This window comes from Callithrix jacchus, chromosome 14, assembly GCF_049354715.1.
Source record: "Callithrix jacchus isolate 240 chromosome 14, calJac240_pri, whole genome shotgun sequence".
In the NCBI taxonomy this organism is placed as follows: Eukaryota; Metazoa; Chordata; class Mammalia; order Primates; family Cebidae; genus Callithrix; species Callithrix jacchus.
Genome location: NC_133515.1, coordinates 83,491,115 through 83,508,387, shown reverse-complemented (window position 1 = coordinate 83,508,387; position 17,273 = coordinate 83,491,115). Strand labels below are relative to the sequence as shown.

The 17,273-nt window shown below is 41.9% G+C and overlaps 1 protein-coding gene across 13 annotated transcripts in view; it reads right to left on the bottom strand.

The window, feature by feature from the left end:
• LCLAT1 (lysocardiolipin acyltransferase 1) overlaps positions 1 to 10,803 on the bottom strand; it is a 185,657-nt gene extending 174,854 nt beyond the window's left edge. For 3 of the 13 annotated variants that reach the window (XR_013526133.1, XR_013526132.1, XM_035272876.3), the window contains exon 1: positions 10,009 to 10,803. Coding sequence is in view for 1 of the 13 variants with exons in the window: in XM_035272876.3 (XP_035128767.1) it covers positions 10,009 to 10,016 (8 nt within the window). In the remaining 12 variants the exon portion in view is untranslated. Of the gene's footprint in view, positions 1 to 616; positions 788 to 5,882; positions 6,082 to 6,788; positions 6,916 to 10,008 lie in introns of those variants that run through there. The other 10 variants (XM_035272882.3, XM_035272881.3, XM_008980921.5 and 7 more) reach the window with 6 other exon arrangements.
• Between the last annotated feature and the right edge of the window lie 6,470 nt (positions 10,804 to 17,273).

Sequence of the window (17,273 nt, the reverse complement as noted above, 5' to 3'; positions counted from 1 at the left end):
TATGCTGGCAGGAAACTGAATATGAGATTGAGAATGAATTTAGTTTTAATCACATTGAGACTGAGGTGACAGCCAGGGATTGCAGATTAACACTGGGGAGACAGAGGTCATGAGCCTAGAGATGAGAGAGGACATGGCCAGAATCAGTTGTCAGAGTTATCCACATAGATGAACGCCCCTGGACACCCTCAAACCATTTTTGAAATGTTTCAAAAAGAGGATACTAGCTAAGCTATGTTGCAAACGAAAGCAAGTTACTGCACTCAGCGGAGTGTGTAAGGGATGACCTCTAAAAAATTTATTATTATAACTCTAAATAAAATAGTACCTAATCTTTAAAATAAGAGATTCAAAAAGAATCACACAACCAAATGCCAAACAGAAATGCTGGTTTTGTTCTTTCACAGAAATGTATTATTTTATTATCTAAAAAAGGACATTTATCTCCCTCCAACAGAAATGTTTATTTTTCAATGAAAAGGTTATAGAACAAGCATAGAATATGCCAACAATACAACATAAACAGGAACAACTATGAATCAATTCAAAAAGCTTTGTGTTCAGACACATGAAACAAGACAATAACCTCAAGCATCTAATCATTACAAAGACTTACCCAAAGCGTTTAGAGTCCTGCTTTTTACAGTACGTTCAGTAGCTAGAAACTGCCTTGTTAACTGACCATGGGTTCAAAAGCATCACAATTTACTTTCCCTTGGAATGCACGTATCACATCATCCATTTGTTGCCAGCTTCCCAGAAGAGAATACCCACTCTGTTTTTCAGCCTGTGAGCATGATAAATGGGAGAAAAAAAAGAGAAAGCAGAGTTTGGGAACGGTGCACTGGGATAATCAGATGGTTCATGAAGTAAACAGGTTATTATGGGCCCAGGGACCTGAAACACCTGAGAACCGACTGGATTAATGCACAGGCAACTCAGGAAGCTGAATTTGCTTAACAGATTAAAACACTGGCTTCTTCCACAAAAGAAGAAAAGAAATCCATTGTACTTCCAACAAATATCCTCTGCATATAAAAGGGCAAGAATAATTTGTATTGTTATTATTCACAACTTACAAGGTTGTAAAACAAACCAAAAACAGTGAAAGCTACAAATCCCAGAGTAGTAGATAACCAAGAACATTGCTCTAGCCAGCACCTGGGTTCCACTGAAGACACTCAGTAATCTTTTCGGTAGGTTTCAGATGTTCACAATTTCCTTACATAGATCTGAACTGCTACACTTTTTTTTTTCTTCTTTTTAGATAAGGATTCACAGCTCCAAGATCTCTGACAACGACTAGAAAAAACTGGAGTCAGTCCCCTCCAAAAACGCCTATTTCAGCTGGGCGCAGTGGCTCACACCTGTAATCCCAGCACTTAGGGAGGCCAAGGTGAGGGTATCACCTGAGGTGGGGAGTTCAAGACCAGCCTGACCAACATGGAAAAACCTCATCTTTACTAACAATACAAAATTAGCTAGGCATGGTGGCACAGGCCTGTAATCCCAGTTACTGAGGAAGGCTGAGTCAGAAGAATCACTTGAACCCAGGGGGAGGAGGTTGCAATGAGCCGAGATCTCGCCACTGCACTCCAGCCTGGGCAACAAGAACGAAACTCCACCTCAAAAAAAAAAAAGAATCTTTCACAAAGATAAATTTTTCTCTATCATGTGCTAAACCAGAAATTATACTATTAATTTATATCTCAATGCGGAAATAAATTAGTTCACTAGATTGTCAAACCTTTTAAGAGATCTAAAACTAAAGAGAATTTGGTTTTACTCAACAACGACCTACAGAATTTCTCTGGAGAAATAAAGACATAGTTAAGCTGTTACTTCCAAGTAACGAACCCAAAACTAGCTCCTTAAAGTGTTTTAGTGGCCAATTCATGCATCTCAATTTCCACCCTATATTTTCTTCCATAAAAAAAGTAATCCCTGTCCAACTTTCAATTCCAGCAAGATCAAGTAAATGTACCTTCTCCTACTGCTCCAGCTAAGTACAACTAAAAATCCTGGCCATTATACCTAAAACAAACATGGGAAGACTGAATTCTGAAGGCAGAGAAAAGGCGAACCAGGTAGGGGCCTCGGGACCCAAGGAAAACATGGTGGTGAGTTCCCTGGGTTTTCTTTTTGCTTCATCATATACCACAGATAACGGGCTTAAAAACAAAAACAAGCAAACCAAAAAACAAACAACAAACACCCCTCCTCTCCTAACCCAAAGAAGGGAGCAACAACATGCCCTCCAGCCAATACCACAGAAAAAATTGTGGCCCAGCCCCACCTACAATAGCAAAAGCCAGGTGAGGAGCCTAAGTTTCCACCCTTAGGAGTCTGTAATGTGCCACAACCTGCCTCCCAGGTGTCTCCACCCCTTATCCCTGCAGGAGTGATATTCGAGAAGCTGGGCTTTCTTCCCTGACAGGTGGTAATAAGACCCTGCCAGGGAGTGACTATGGAGACCACCTGGAAAGCCTCTCCTCCCATGTGGCAGTAATGAAACACCCCTTCTCATCCCCACTGGCATGGTATCAGAGGAGGCCTAGCAGACAGTCAGAACTTTCCCCTCAGCCCAGGGGTAAGAAGGCCATCCCCTCCCAGTGGTGTCAGTAGAGTCCTAAAGAGGGGCTGACACTCCCACACCTGCCCAGCAGTAATGAGGATGCCCACTTTGTGTGTTAATAGATCAGTTCCTCAAAATCACAAACTACCACAACTTACCCAAAATTAAATGGATTATCTGAATAACCCTAATAATTGTTAAAGAAACTGAATAAAGCCTTCAAAAAAGAAATCTGGCCCAGATAATTTCATTCAAGAATTCTACCAATGTTTAAAGAATTAACATAATTCTACACAATCTTCTTCAGAAAACAAAAGGGTAGGGAGCACTTCCAAATTTTTTTTTTTGAAACAAGGTCTCACTCTGTCACCCAGGCTGGAATACAGTGGCATGATCATGGCTCACTGCAGCCTCAACCTCCCAGGCTCAAGTGATCCTCCTGCCTTGGCCTCCCAAGTAGCTAGGACTACAGGTACAGGCTACCACATCTGGCTAACTTTTTAATTTTTTTATAGAAAGAGTCTCCCTAATGTTGCCCTGGCCAGTCTTCAACTTCTGGGCTCAAGCAATCCTCCCAAAGGAGATGATTTTAGCCTACCAGAGTGCTGGGATTACAGGCGTGAGCCACCATGCCCAGCCTAAGAAGGAGATCTATCAGCAGACAGAAGTGGAGAAGGCCATAATGTGATCATAAAGGGAGAGATTAGTGGCACAGCCATAAACCAAGGAATGCCATCAGCCACCAGAAGCTAGAAGAGGCAAGGAGCAAATTCTCCGTAGATCTTCTAGATGCGGCATGGCCCTCTAACACTGTGATCCTGGCTGACTGATACTGATTTCAAAATTCTGGCCTCCACAGGAGAATCGCTTGAACCCGGGAGGTGGAGGTTGCAGTGAGCTGAGATAGCACCATTGCACTCCAGCCTAGGCAATAAGAGCAAAACTCGATCTCAAAAAAAAAAAAAAAAAAAAATTATTGCCTCCAGAACGCTGAAAAATAAATGCCTGTCATTTTAAGGCACCATGTTTGCAATAATTTGATGGCAACCATAGGAAAATAGTATAAATACTTCCCCATCTCCTAGAAATGTTATAAAGAGCTAATAAATACGTATGCAAAAGACATACATATTTGACTAGTCTGAAGTACAACTGCAAAAGAGAAAATTAGATACAATTTCAGAGTTTCTCATTTGAAATGAGACTATAACACACTCCTAATTTTTTTATAGTTAAATAGACATAAAAAGAGAAATAAATACAGCTTTGGAAATTATATCCATTAGATCCAATTATATCCAATGTAGATTCAGTTTCCTGAAGATTAGCCTACTCAATAGACAAGAACTGTTTATCACAGTAGCCTAGCAAATGAAGACTTAATCTTGATTAACTCTGACTTCTAGTATATTTCTTCTCTGAAGGAAAGAGGAGCTAAATTGTATAGGTTTCATTACTACCATAAATAAATTCAACAAAATAAGGTCACTCTAGCACTTCTTGGAGTCCTCTAGATTATTTCTATCCTGCTTCTCCACTGCTTTTCCATTCTTAGTGAACAAAGCAAACAGAATTCTTCCTTTAATTTAATCAATTGGTCTTAATGAACCACCACGTTAAAAATGTAAACAACCTAGGACCAGGTGCCGTGGCTCACTCCTGTAATCCCAGCACTCTGGGAGGCCGAAGAGGGAGAATCACTTGAGCCCAGGTATTAGACAGCAGCCTGGGTAACACAGAGAGACTTCATCTCTACCAAAAAAAAAAAAAAACAGAAAAATTAGCCAGGTGTGGTGGCACATGCCTGTAGTCCCAGCTACTCCGGGAAGCTGAGATGGGAGGATCACTTAAGTCCATGCATTCAAGGTTACAGGGAGCTGTGACCAGGCTACAGCAATCCAGTCTGGGCAACAGAATGAGACCCTGTCTCTAAAAAAATAAATAAATAACTAAAAATACAACCTAAGTTTAACTCTGCAGTTACTCTCATTCATTAAGAAGTATGTTAACCCAGTAATTCACAAACTCTCTGGTTTGAGCACTACATCGTAAAATTTCATTATGCGTATGATTATAATCCAAACAATAAACCTGGTAATATATTTTACTGAATTTCAGAATGATATAACGGAACATGCAAGACTATCAAAAGGGTGCCAAAACAATCATTATAAAACATGAAAGGGGAAAAGACAAAAAGGATGTCTCATTTAAATCGCCCACATTAGAAACAGAATCACCCGAAGTAGCTACAGTAAGTTACACTCGGCATGGATATTCAGAATCTTTGGACCTAACACAAGGCATACTCATTAAAATATCCCTTACACTTAAAGCCACACAAGTACAGTATATTTTAAATTTACAGTAGATCAAAAGAGCCATTCTAGCACAGCAATTAAGAGTGCAGACTCTGAAATTAGACTGCATAGGTTCAAATCCATGCCCCTTAACTTCTTTGGGCTTCAGTTTCCTCATAAGTAAAATGAGGACAATAACAGCACCTATATTTACTTCATAGTGGAAGCTGGGAGGATTAAAGGAGTTAAAAACTTAAAGCACTTAGAACAGAATTCAGCATACACCTACACTCACTCATCATTAAAAGAGAGGGTCGCCATTACTACCTATGGTCATTGTAACAGTTTCACAGCTGCTTTGTTTACTTTTAATCACAGAAGACCTAGAGGTGATGAAATCTCAATGACCTCTGTACTGAAGGCACTGATTTGTGTTTATCTGCCCCTTTACACAGTAAGCTAAAAGACAGAAATCGTGTCTTATTTAACTCTGTCCCCATCACCAAACTCATGATCAAGTAAGTCAAGAAACATTTTGGTGTTCAAGCCATCCCAACTTTCACTCATTTTCCTCCCTAACTCTACACAGGTAAATTTTTATTTAAAAGCTACACAAAAAGAAATAATAATTGTAAGACAGTAGATAGGAAAGCAGTAAAAAAGACAACCAAGGCTGCCTTTCCCAAGACACCTAAACATTCCTGTGGGGGAAGAGTCCCTGTCAAGAGTTAAAAACAATCCCCTCAGCCCACACTGTCAACCACATGGAACTGGAAGAGCCAGGAAGAATGGCTGCCACCACTCATTCCTCTTATCATTCATTCCTGTCTTCATCCAGCATTTCCTTTCTTCGTGACAACACCACTAGATACCAGCTCACCAACATGCTATCCCCCTGCTCCACGAGTTCTCCCAAGGTAATTAACTATATACACTTACATATATAAAATGGATATGATCTCTTATTTGAGGTGGAAAAATAAGGATACCGTAACTCTTCCCTTTACCTTTGTCCCCAGAACAGTAATCCACTTCCTCTGACAAAGTGAACTGAAGTTGTCAGAAATCTCAACTGTGAAAGGCTGCAGAGTGACTAATCCTCTACCGTCAGCTTTCACTGACGGCGATCCCTCATATGTCTCTTCCACTTGCCTCGAGAGTTTTCATACTAGGATCCCTATGGCCCTACTGCCACAAGGAGAGGACAAGGTAAAGATGTGAGTAAGCCTCATAAGACTTTTTGGGGGCATTACCTCACAGCCACAGGGAACACAAAGAAGGCTTTTCTTAGCTCATTGCATTAAAAACCTTGCAGCCAAAGGAATTAGAGCAGTCCTCATTATCCAATTGCAATTAGCTTCTCACAGGTGAAAAGACCACACAGCCATTTCTCTTTAACAAGGACCACATTTCACAATGATGAAAGAAGGATTTGATTAGAATTTTCCAAAAAAATCTATTGTGTTCATAAAATATTATGTATTCTACTGATCAAAATTTAGATTACAATTTGCAACTATGCACTAATTCTTAGGACAAAGAACTAATGAATAGGTGGAGTGCTTGGGGCATAATTTTGTGACCAAACTGTGAAACAGCATGACGTGACAGCCTTAATTTCACATTTGCCTTTGCAAGACAATTATATAAAAGCCATTTTGACCAAAGAAAAAATTATACATTTCATAATTTTTCTCCTGGATCCTCTCATACTCCTTTTAAACTCTTTTAAAGTACCTCTTTCATAATTACCCCTGCTGGTTTTTCTCATCTAAAGTGATCTAGCATTGCCATATTCTCACTATAGCCTCTTTTTTTAATTATTAAAGTGAGTATATACAGTAAAGTGTACAAATCTTAATATTTTTACATATTCAGAATTTTTATATATACATAATGTAACCACCACATACCTTATGCTGTTAGGTGCTGGACAACTTTGGTGTTATAAATGTTTAAGTGGAGTTCAGCTTTAAAACTAGAGAATTCATCAGTGATAATTCCATATTACAATGATTTCTGTACAAATATATTCAAAACCTAATGTAAAAAGAAAAAAAATTCCAATACCCATTATCCTAGCATTTTTCCCCCGAACATACTTTAGATGATTCTTTCTACACCTTTTAAACAAAGAACTCTCTGCTCTATCCTTTTTCCTAAATTAGTTAAAAAGATCTCCAATTTCCAATCATATAGTTCCAAAGAAATAAACCTTATTCTTCTTTTTGTGAGTAGGTATTCTCCTCCGCAACTGTTATCTTCACATCCAATCACTCTCACAATATGCTTGCAAAATGTGTGTGGAATGTGAACTCTGCTCTGCCACAGCTAAAGCCTAGTTCCCTCCCTCACCAACTTTTGTCTGGAGTACGGAAACTGTCCTAAACTGGTCTCCCCCTTATAGTCTGTCTTTCACCCTGTCACCAAAGTCACCTTTCAAGAACATAAAGTTGAGGTAAGGCATCAAATAAGATCCTTCTACAGTTCTCACTGCCTGCAAAATAAAGTCACTCTCTTAGCTGAGAGTTCACAACCCGGCCCTAACCTTTCCTGGCTTCTCTCCCAGCAACACCTACCATACTTTGGTCTGATCCCTGGACACCATAAGCTCTCACTTGCCCTGGCTTTGTTCTGCTTCTCCCAATGCCTTTACCATCCAGTTAACTCCCTTCCTTTTCTGGCCAGGCCCACCCCAGAAGAACCAACTGTTCCCTTTTACGTGCTCTCATGGCTCTCTGTACCCACATCTATATTTGAGTCCTTATCACCCTTTATTAATTAATCATTTATTTATTTATCTCAACCATCTACAAACTTCTGGACCTAGGACTTCTGCCTGAACTCCTCAAGGGTGAGGTCAGGAGTTAATTTTTATATCCTAAAGACTTAGCAGGGCTATTCCATAAAGTTTCAGTGAAAGAATAAACGTCCTAGCCACTTTTACTCATCTTCTTTTTTCTTTTTTTTTTTGAGACGGAGTTTCGCTCTTGTTACCCAGGCTGGAGTGCAATGGCGCAATCTCGGCTCACCGCAACCTCTGCCTCCTGGGTTCAGGCAATTCTCCTGCCTCAGCCTCCCGAGTAGCTGGGATCACAGGCACGCGCCACCATGCCCAGCTAATTTTTTCTATTTTTAGTAGAGACAGGGTTTCACCATGTTGACCAGGAAGGTCTCGATCTCTTAACCTCGTGATCCACCCGCCTCAGCCTCCCAAAGTGCTGGGATTACAGGCGTGAGCCACCGCGCCCGGCCTCATCTTCTTTTTTCAACAAAGACAGGAAAAATTAGCACAACTATATTAAAACAACAGGCTTAACTAAAGCCAGTTTTCTTTTAAAACTCCCCCAGCAAATTATTCTTTTAAAAAATGTGATTAAAAACAAAAATCTCAATTGATCTGTGCTTCCTGATAGAAATTAGTCATAAATGGCCGAGCACAGTGGCTCAGCCTGTAATCCCAGCACTTTGGGAGGCCAAGGTGGGTGGATCACCTGAGATCAAGAATTCGAGACCAACTTGACCAATATGGAGAAATCCCCTCTCTATTAACAATACAAAATTAGCCAGGCGTGGTTCACATGCCTGTAATCCTAGCTATTCAGGAGGCTGAGGCTGGAGAATCACTTGAACCCGGGAGGCAGAGCTTGCAATGAGCTGAGATCTTGCCATTGCACTACAATCTAGGCAAGAAGAGCAAAACTCCATCTCAGAAAAAAAAGTAGTCATAACTCTGCTTCAAAATTCCTTTTTAACTAATGGGCAACAAAAGTTAAGATGAATATACAACTTAACCAAGGTAAATGTAATTGTTACCACACAAATCACTATTGGATGTCGATGGAATAAATCATGATTATTATTTATACAACTAAAAGATCACAAACAAAACTACTGGCTTGAAAAATGTGTTCATTCTAGGACATTGCTAGAATCTTTGAAAAAGAAAAATATAGATATTAAAAAAGAAAAATCTGTACATATATTAATGTTTCCCCTTAATACATAACACACCTGTATGTCATAGGAAAATAGTATATATGGTGGTTAAGAACAGAGGCTGGAAACACAATGCTAATTGTGTGATATGGAGAAATTAAACTTCAATATGCTTCAGTTTCCTCATCTGTAAAATAAAGATTATGAAAGTATCCACGTCGCTGTGTTGCTGCATGACTGAGTTGGCATATATAAGGCCCCTGATTCAGTGCCTGGTAGAGTACATGAATCCAGAGGAATAAATTTCAAGTATTTTCACTGTGTTTTTACCTTTTTTAAGCCCTGTTACATATACTGTCTTTTCTTTCCCTCCCAACAGTGCAGTGAGATTGTTTGAATACGAAACACTCACTTTAGAGATAAGACACTAATAGTAAAGTTGTATGATTACCCTAAGATATTTTTAAGTGGCAGAGTTTGGACAAAAAATCACACATAACGTCAACCCCATGCTGAGCTGACAAAATCTCCATGGATCCAATTTGGAAAAAAGAATCTTTTGGGTTTTCCCAATTGCTTTCTCCTGGTTGTCAGCAACAGCCAGCCTACAGACCTGGTGAAGGCAAAAGAAGTGTGCCATGTGCTCAAACTAAAAAGTAGAAGCCTAGCTTTCACAGACACTGACACACAGTTGGTACTCCAGAGACGGCAACTACTGATGACTGAAACACAGCACTACTGTTTTTCTCAGTTACAGAACAAGGTACTACTCCACAAAATCAAGCCTACTACCAAAAACAAAAGTCCCTGAATATGATGTTTATCTGTCATATCAAGCAAAGTACAATGTGCAATAGAAATCTAAAAATACGTGGCAATATTTATTTTTACTAACTCTCAAAAATAAATATGTTTTACAAAAAGGGCTTTCATCCAATCAGTTTTTTGGATGAAATAAGTTCTCTGACCAAATAAGTTAATGATATGAACAAATATTTCATCTTGGTAATGCCTTCAACACCTATCTTCAATACTTTTCTCGGGCTCTCAATCCCTAATCTCATCTACTGCGAGGTACACAAGAAATACAGTTAATGAACTTTAAAGGCAGATGCAATGTTTCCAGGGAACCCATCTGAACCAGGGAAGTACAAGAAAGCAAAACATCTCCACAACCACATCTAAGTACCTTACCTTTCCATTTCTTTTCTTCGAATCGGCAATTAGAAGCTATGGTACACCTTAAAGATCAGGTTTGGTATCCGCCTTGGCTAGGACCTACCCTTCTTTTCGTGGCACTGCCACTCTGGCACCTACAGGCAGGCCTTTGGCGCCTGCAGGACTCACAGGGAAGGCAGCCCCAACCCCTGCTCTCCACAGCTCTCGTCGAAGCCCCGCACGTGGTAGCCACTTGAGACGTTTCAGCGCTTGGGATTCAACAGGAGCAGAGCTCAGGTCGCGCTCCCAGACCCGCGGAGGTCGCGGCCGGAAGGTTTGGACGCTGGTCGCGTAAATACCGACGGGACCCTCTTCGCCCCGCGACTACCTCGTCCTCGCAGCTCGTGCTGCCCCTGGGCACCCTAAGCCTTCGCCAGCCTCCATGAGTCGCTTCCCCGCGCTTCTCCCACCTGAGCCAGCGACGCCAATGCCACCTGCACCGGGACCCCAACTCCCAGGCCAGTGGCCGTTACCGGGGGCCGCAGTTCGGGGGAGGCCCACGGCTCAAGAGGAAAACCCCGGGCTGCAGCTCCCCTTCCTGCACCTCTGAGATCCCCCGGCCGCCGCCATTTTCCTTGCGCCGTAACCCCACCTGACAGTTCCAGCCTCCCACCTGTGACAAGCAGGGCACGCCGCGCGACGCCGAGGGGGGCGCGTGGGCAAGCTGGGACTTCGTTGGGGTCACAACCTCCAAGCGGAACCCGCCGCTAATTCATCCCGTAGCGCGGAGGCGTCCGGCGGTCGCCCTAGTAATGCGTCCCGGAAGGCTACGTCCTAATTGGCTGCAGGCGCCGTGACGCAACGGCGTCCCCGGCTGCGTGGGAAGCCCGGGGGCCCCGGCACCCCGCCCCTGCCCCGTAGCCCGGGATACCCCGCGGTGGCGTTCTTTGAGAGCTCCTTTAAAGAGGCGGTGCTTATTTCCTCGACTGACCTTCTGGAGAGGAGTGACACATGGAGCGTGGTCGGGGGGGTGCAGGGGTAAGAAACAACGAGATAGGAAATTAGCGGAGGTCATTTGTCCGAGGGAACCTAATGGTTCTTCCAACCCCTGGAGCTGCAAAATGGAAAACAGAAATCTGGGAGTTTAATTTACAAGCATAAATTTGGTGCACGAAGTCACAGGACAGATTCGTGGAAGAAGCAGTTCTGAACCCAGGTTCTCTGATCAGGAGCACAACGTTTTTCCAGCACGCATACCATTTCCCAAATCCTAGAACATGTTTCCTCCCGGTTCCCATAGCAATTTCATCACATTGCTCTTTAAAAAGTCTCCATCACTTACCATGGTGTGTCTGTCCCCTAACCTACTAGATTGTAAGCTCTTGAATGGTGGGGACTGTGGTTAAACACCTTTTCATTTCCCTTATGCAATGCCCTCCTCAACTTGGCCTTCAACAAATGCAGTAAGAATCTTAAAAATAATAAACTTAGCTACACATCACAACAGCCACTCATCAGTCATTCATGTATGTATATTTGTTTTATCCAATTATTCAACAAGGCACAGAGGAGGCAATATTTTTCAATTACAAGGTACCTGACCTCACAAAATTTATAGTTTAATAATAATGACCATCTACATTTTGGCTGCATAGCTTCAATATAGCTGAATTATATCCCCAAATTCCCTGTAAATCAAAGATTCCTGTGCTTTTTGCCTAAATCAGCTTCATAATTTCTCTAAGTTTGTTCCAAAACATGTTAGTATTTAAATATGCTAAAATTGCATCAGAAAATGAAGAATGACTGCAGAGAGAAACACCAGAACAAAAGCCAACTCTGCCAATTATGCCTATCACCTTAGGCCTCCTTTTTACTTTTAAAATAAGATTACTGGAATAAAAGATCTCTACATTCTTTTTTGTTGTTGTTAAGAGTTGCCCTGGCTATGCTCCAGAACCTTCAAGGACTGTACTGTGGTTCTTTGGGGACTTGCCAGAGGCTCCTTATAGGCTTTGCAGCTCCACTGCAGATATCTCTAGCATCATGAGATGTGTCAGGTGATACAGCCCAAGAGGCAAGGTTGCCCTAACCACAGAGGACAGTGCCACTAAGCCCCTTCTTTTTCCTTTTTTTTTTTTTTTTTTTGAGATAGGGTCTCGCTCTGTGACTAGGCTGGAGTGAAGTGGCATGATCATGGCTCACTGCAACCCCTGCCTCATGGTCTCAAGCAGTCTTCCCACCACAGTCTCCAGAGTAGCTGGGACTACAGGCATCTGCCACCATTCCCGGCTAATTTTTGTGTTTTGTGTAGAGACAGGTTTTCACCATGTTGCGCAGGCTAGTCTCGAACTCCTGAGCTCAAGCTATCCACCCACCTCAGCCTCCCAAAGCTCTGGGATTAGAGGCTTGAACCATAGCTCCTGGCCCTGAGCCCTTTCTTGATCTGACCTCATCACTAGCCACCTTCCACATCAACTGCTAAATGGGTAGGAACAGTATTCTCAAGAGCAACATATGCTGATTTCTAAACTCTAAGAGATCTACTAAGTGTCGTAATACTTCCTTTTTGGTAGAGGTGCAAGATATAGTAACATGTTTTTCATTCTGGGGAAAATGTCCTGACATGCCCTAGATCATTGGACAACTTCAGCATCCAAAATAATGTGTAGTTTAGATAATACTATTGTACAGGATCATTCTTTGTTTTGATACATGTTCTATGCTTATACAAGATGTTAACATAAGGGGAAGCTGGGTAAAGAATATATGGAAAATCTCTGTGCTCTTTTTACAATCTCTCCTAAGTCTAAAACTATCCCCCAAATTTTTTTAAATAAGTATTTTAAAATATCACCAATGTGGTAAACTCTTGAATTTTCATGGGGTTTATCCACCTCTGAAATGTATGTATTTCTTCAAGGTGTCTAGAAAAGTAGTTCCCAACCTTTTTGGCACCAGCAACTGGTTTCATGGAAGACAGTTTTTCCATGAACTGGGTGAAGGGGGATGGTTTTGGGAAAATTCAAGTACATTACATTTATTGTGTACTTTATTTCTATGATTATTACATTGTAGTATATAATGAAATAATTATATAACTCATGCTAATATATAATCAGTGGGAGCCCTGAGCTCATTTTCCTGCAACTAGAAAGTCCCATCTGGGGGTGAGGGAAGACAGTGACAGATTATCAGGCATTAGATTCTTATAAGGAGCACACAAATGCCACACATGCACAGTTCACAATAGGGTTCACACTCCTATGAAAATCTAGTGCCACCACTGATCAGACAGGAGGTGGAGCTTGGGTGATAATGCAAGCAATGGGGAGTGGCTATAAATACAGATGAAGCTTCACTTGCTTGCAGGCTGCTCACTTCCTGCTGTGCAGCTCTGTTCCTAGCAGGCCACCAACCCATACTGGTCTGTGGCCCAAGGACTGGGGACTCCTAATGTACAGTACAGGCATACACTTCATAAAAACATTTAGATCAGTAAGGGACCACGTATGTTATGATGATTCAGTAAGATTATAAAACTGTATTTTTTACTGTACCTTTTCTATGTTTAGATATGCATATATATGCAAATACACTGTATTTCAGTGGCCTTGAGTATTTAGTACAGTAACATGCTGTATAGGTTTGTAGCTCAGGTTATGCCACATAGCCTGGGGGTGTAGTAGCCTACACCATCCGGGTTTGTGTAAGTGCACTCTACGGTGTCCATACAACCACAAAATCCCATAACAATGCATTTCTCTGAGTGTATCCTTGTCGCTAAGTGACACATGACTGTACTTGTATTTCTTGCTCAACAGATTCAACTAACATTGTGGAAGACCAGTGTGACACCATATGGTCCAGGTCCCTTTGGAGTAAATTATGACAGAAAACAGGAAAATGAACATAACCCTGGAGCAAGACTGCAAAAAGGGAACATTGTCTGTACCATGTGAATGTTATTTTCCCCTGGATGGGATATTGTTTTTGTTTGCTATCTTGGCTGGGGAGACAGGGGTGGAAGCAGTTCCAGGAACTTCTGCTTGCCTTTCTTACTACAATAGCTCTTACTCTACCGGTTAAGGACCAGCGTGAGGTTCTGTGAAATGCTAAGTGTGTCCATTCCAATCACACATTTAGGAACCAGGGAAATGACCACTAGGTTTGTAACAGAACACACTGAGAGACACTTAAATGAAGGCTCCATTTACTATCTGAATCCAGTACGCCCATACTCTCACAGGATTGGAGGGGGAGCTGGGGGGAGATTGTGAGAGGAGAGGGGAACCTGATGGTACTTAGGACCCCTGGATATCCCTATCAACTTGAACCCTGAATCCAACATCCTTCAAAAGATCAGGTTATTCTTCTTTCCTCCATCTACGGTTATTCAAAGAAATAACCACAAATCACTCTGAAGAAGGAATGAAGAAATCTATATGTATATTTGTGATGGTGTTCTGGATCCTTCCTCATAGATAACAGTCTCTCCTTCAGACCATGAATTCTAGGTCTGAGAACAGGCTCCAGTCTTGACATTGGGCAAGAGATGATGATTCTTCTTTGGAGTGATGGCTAACCTAAGCCTTCCATCATTTCTTGATCTCTTCTGGTTCTGTATTAAGCAGTACCCTTTCTGGCTGCCCATTTATCTTATCCCTGGAAATGCTGTGTTCTACTGGCCATCTCAGTTCTATAGGTCAGTTCAGGACCCCTGGCTGCCACTTCTACCTTGCTATCCAGTGTGGCAGTGAGGTTGCCATGGCTTCTCCAGTTATCTCTGCTTTTTTGGAATCCTTTCATCCTCATTGCTACTAGGAGTTTCTGTTCTTTAACAGCACTTTCCATCATCAGCCCTGGCAGCTCCCATTTCATGAAAGGAATCCTTTGGAGAGAGAGGGCAGCCATTGTTACCCACACAGCAGGTGGGTACAATTGCTTGATGGGTGACAGTTCAATGGCTGCAACCAAAGAGGATTTAACAAGGAGATTTTATTACTTGCAACAAGTAAGAGGGACACCAGGATGGTTTCCCAAAGCAGTTCCTCTTGAACAATGGTGAAAGCAGGGTTTTTACTGAACTGGTTAGCTGAGTCAGTATGTAGACATGAAGTAAAGGCAGCACAGGTGCAGGCGAGGATCATACTTCTACATATGTTGCATGTGTAGAAAATGGCCAGTAATAGGCCGGGCGTGGTGGCTCACACCTGTAATCCAAGCACTTTGGAGGCCAAGGCGGGTGGATCACCTGAGATCAGGAGTTCAAGAAAATGGCCAGTAACCTCCTCCTGGGGCAGGGTTTTTAGTATGGTAATGAGGAGAATTGACCAAAGTTCGTCTCTAACTCAGGCATCTCTGGATTCAATGGGTTTTTATTTTTCTAGGACTGCAGAACTTTTTGAAAGAACAAGAACTCAAGGTGCAACAGTTACAAGTGGGTACTTTTTCACAGTGCATACTCCAAAACCTGGGACGCTGGGGCTACACTACTAGTCATTAACAGCCAAAGCTCACAGCAGCAAGGACATGGATGGTCCATCTGGGAAGGGCCCAATAGCATCTACTGCAGATGCATCATAAATGCTAAGTCAGTGTTAGCTTTTCTAAAGAATACATATAGCTTGTATGTGCCTAGAGTCTCTGCAAAGACTGCAGAAGAAACCATTGCTGTAGTTGCTTCTGGGAAGTGAAACTGCCCCCCAGTAAACTGACATATCACTGTATTCCTTTTTGTACAATTGGAATTTTAAACAGGTATATGTATTACCTTGTGAATTTTGAGGAGGGAAAACCTAAAAGCTTCTTTGAGGTGTCTACACACTTAAAAAGTGGTGTTAATCTGTGCTCTACTGTCCCGAAGGGTGATTCCCCCAGAGTTTCTGAATCCTTCCTGACCCCAACAGCAGAGTATCACAGCTGATGAATTACTCAACCTCATGAGCCATTGACTTAATAGTCACATTTAATAGAGTCCTCTCTCTAATGCTCAGGGACACAGTATGACACACAGGAAATCCCAAGTCCTAGTTCTTATTGTACTTTTGTCATTATAGGGGTACTCTCTATGCCCATGTAATTGCTCTCTCCTCTTCAAAATGTGAGAGTAATAAGGGAAAATATGTGCTCAATAACAGACCTCAGGAAAGAGCCAAGTACATCACTGCCAATAAAATTGGAACAAGGCTCTCCCAAGGTAACGAATGCAAGGAACATGCAGCCCAGTGCCAGCAGAAGCCACAGATACTTAATTGGAGGCCCAGAGTGGCCCATTTATTATAGCCTACAGTCTCCCTGTTAGCAAAATTTCTATGAATGAGACTTACCATTACCTAATGTCATCAGTCATCCATTGAGATTCTGAAATTCAAAAGATTTGAAATGAAAGATTTTGATTTATTGAGACGTGGAGTAAGCCACGTCTTTGGTAGCTGAGGAGTTTTGGTGCTATATCAAATGGCTTAGACGTAGTGACAAATTTACATTAACACAAAACAGTTGTGCAGTTTAATTATTAATATTTCTGATTATTTTCTTATTGCTCCGTCTCTCCCCTTCCCCATTCCCCACCTCCATCTTTATGTTGACTTACCCTGCTTGCCTTTCCTGACTCCCTGGTCTTTTGCCTCTGGCAGGGTTCAGCCAATGGGAGGCCCTGGCTGGACTCTGGAGGGTGGGCTGAGAAAGAGTCAAGGCTGCATTCTGCTGGCTCCCTCCCTGTGGGGTTGTAGGGCAGCAGTGGCTTTACACTTCACCTAAGGCCAAAGCTCCTTGTCTAGAGCCCAGTTCTCACTGGGTTCTGGGACCCACTCCCTGCCTTGTCCCTTCAGGCAAGGCCCACTGTATGATGGCCTAACTTACTGTATCTAGTCTCAAGGTGCTTCATTGCCCTCTGTTAATTTCTCTTAATGCTGATTGTACCCTTGTAGTTGGCCTTCAGCTCTCTTTAACCATCACTTCTGTGTCAAGTGTGTCACTTGTTTCTTGTGAAAACCTAACTGATATATTGAAGGACCAAAATTTCACTTAGGCTAAAAAGATACAACTGCCAGAAAGTGCATTTAGAACCCTGGTGATGAGACACTCATCCAACATAGAAAAAAAAAAATGTTATCCTATTGCTACTACTCAATACAAACCCTCTGTATCAGAAAGGATTGCCTTCCTCTGTAAGTTATCACAAACTCAACTAACTGTGGCTTAAACCAAAGAACATTTACTTTTAATTACATTTAATTCATTTAATTATGTTACAAGAAAACTTTTAAAAAACAAACCCCTTTTTTCTTGGTGTGTTT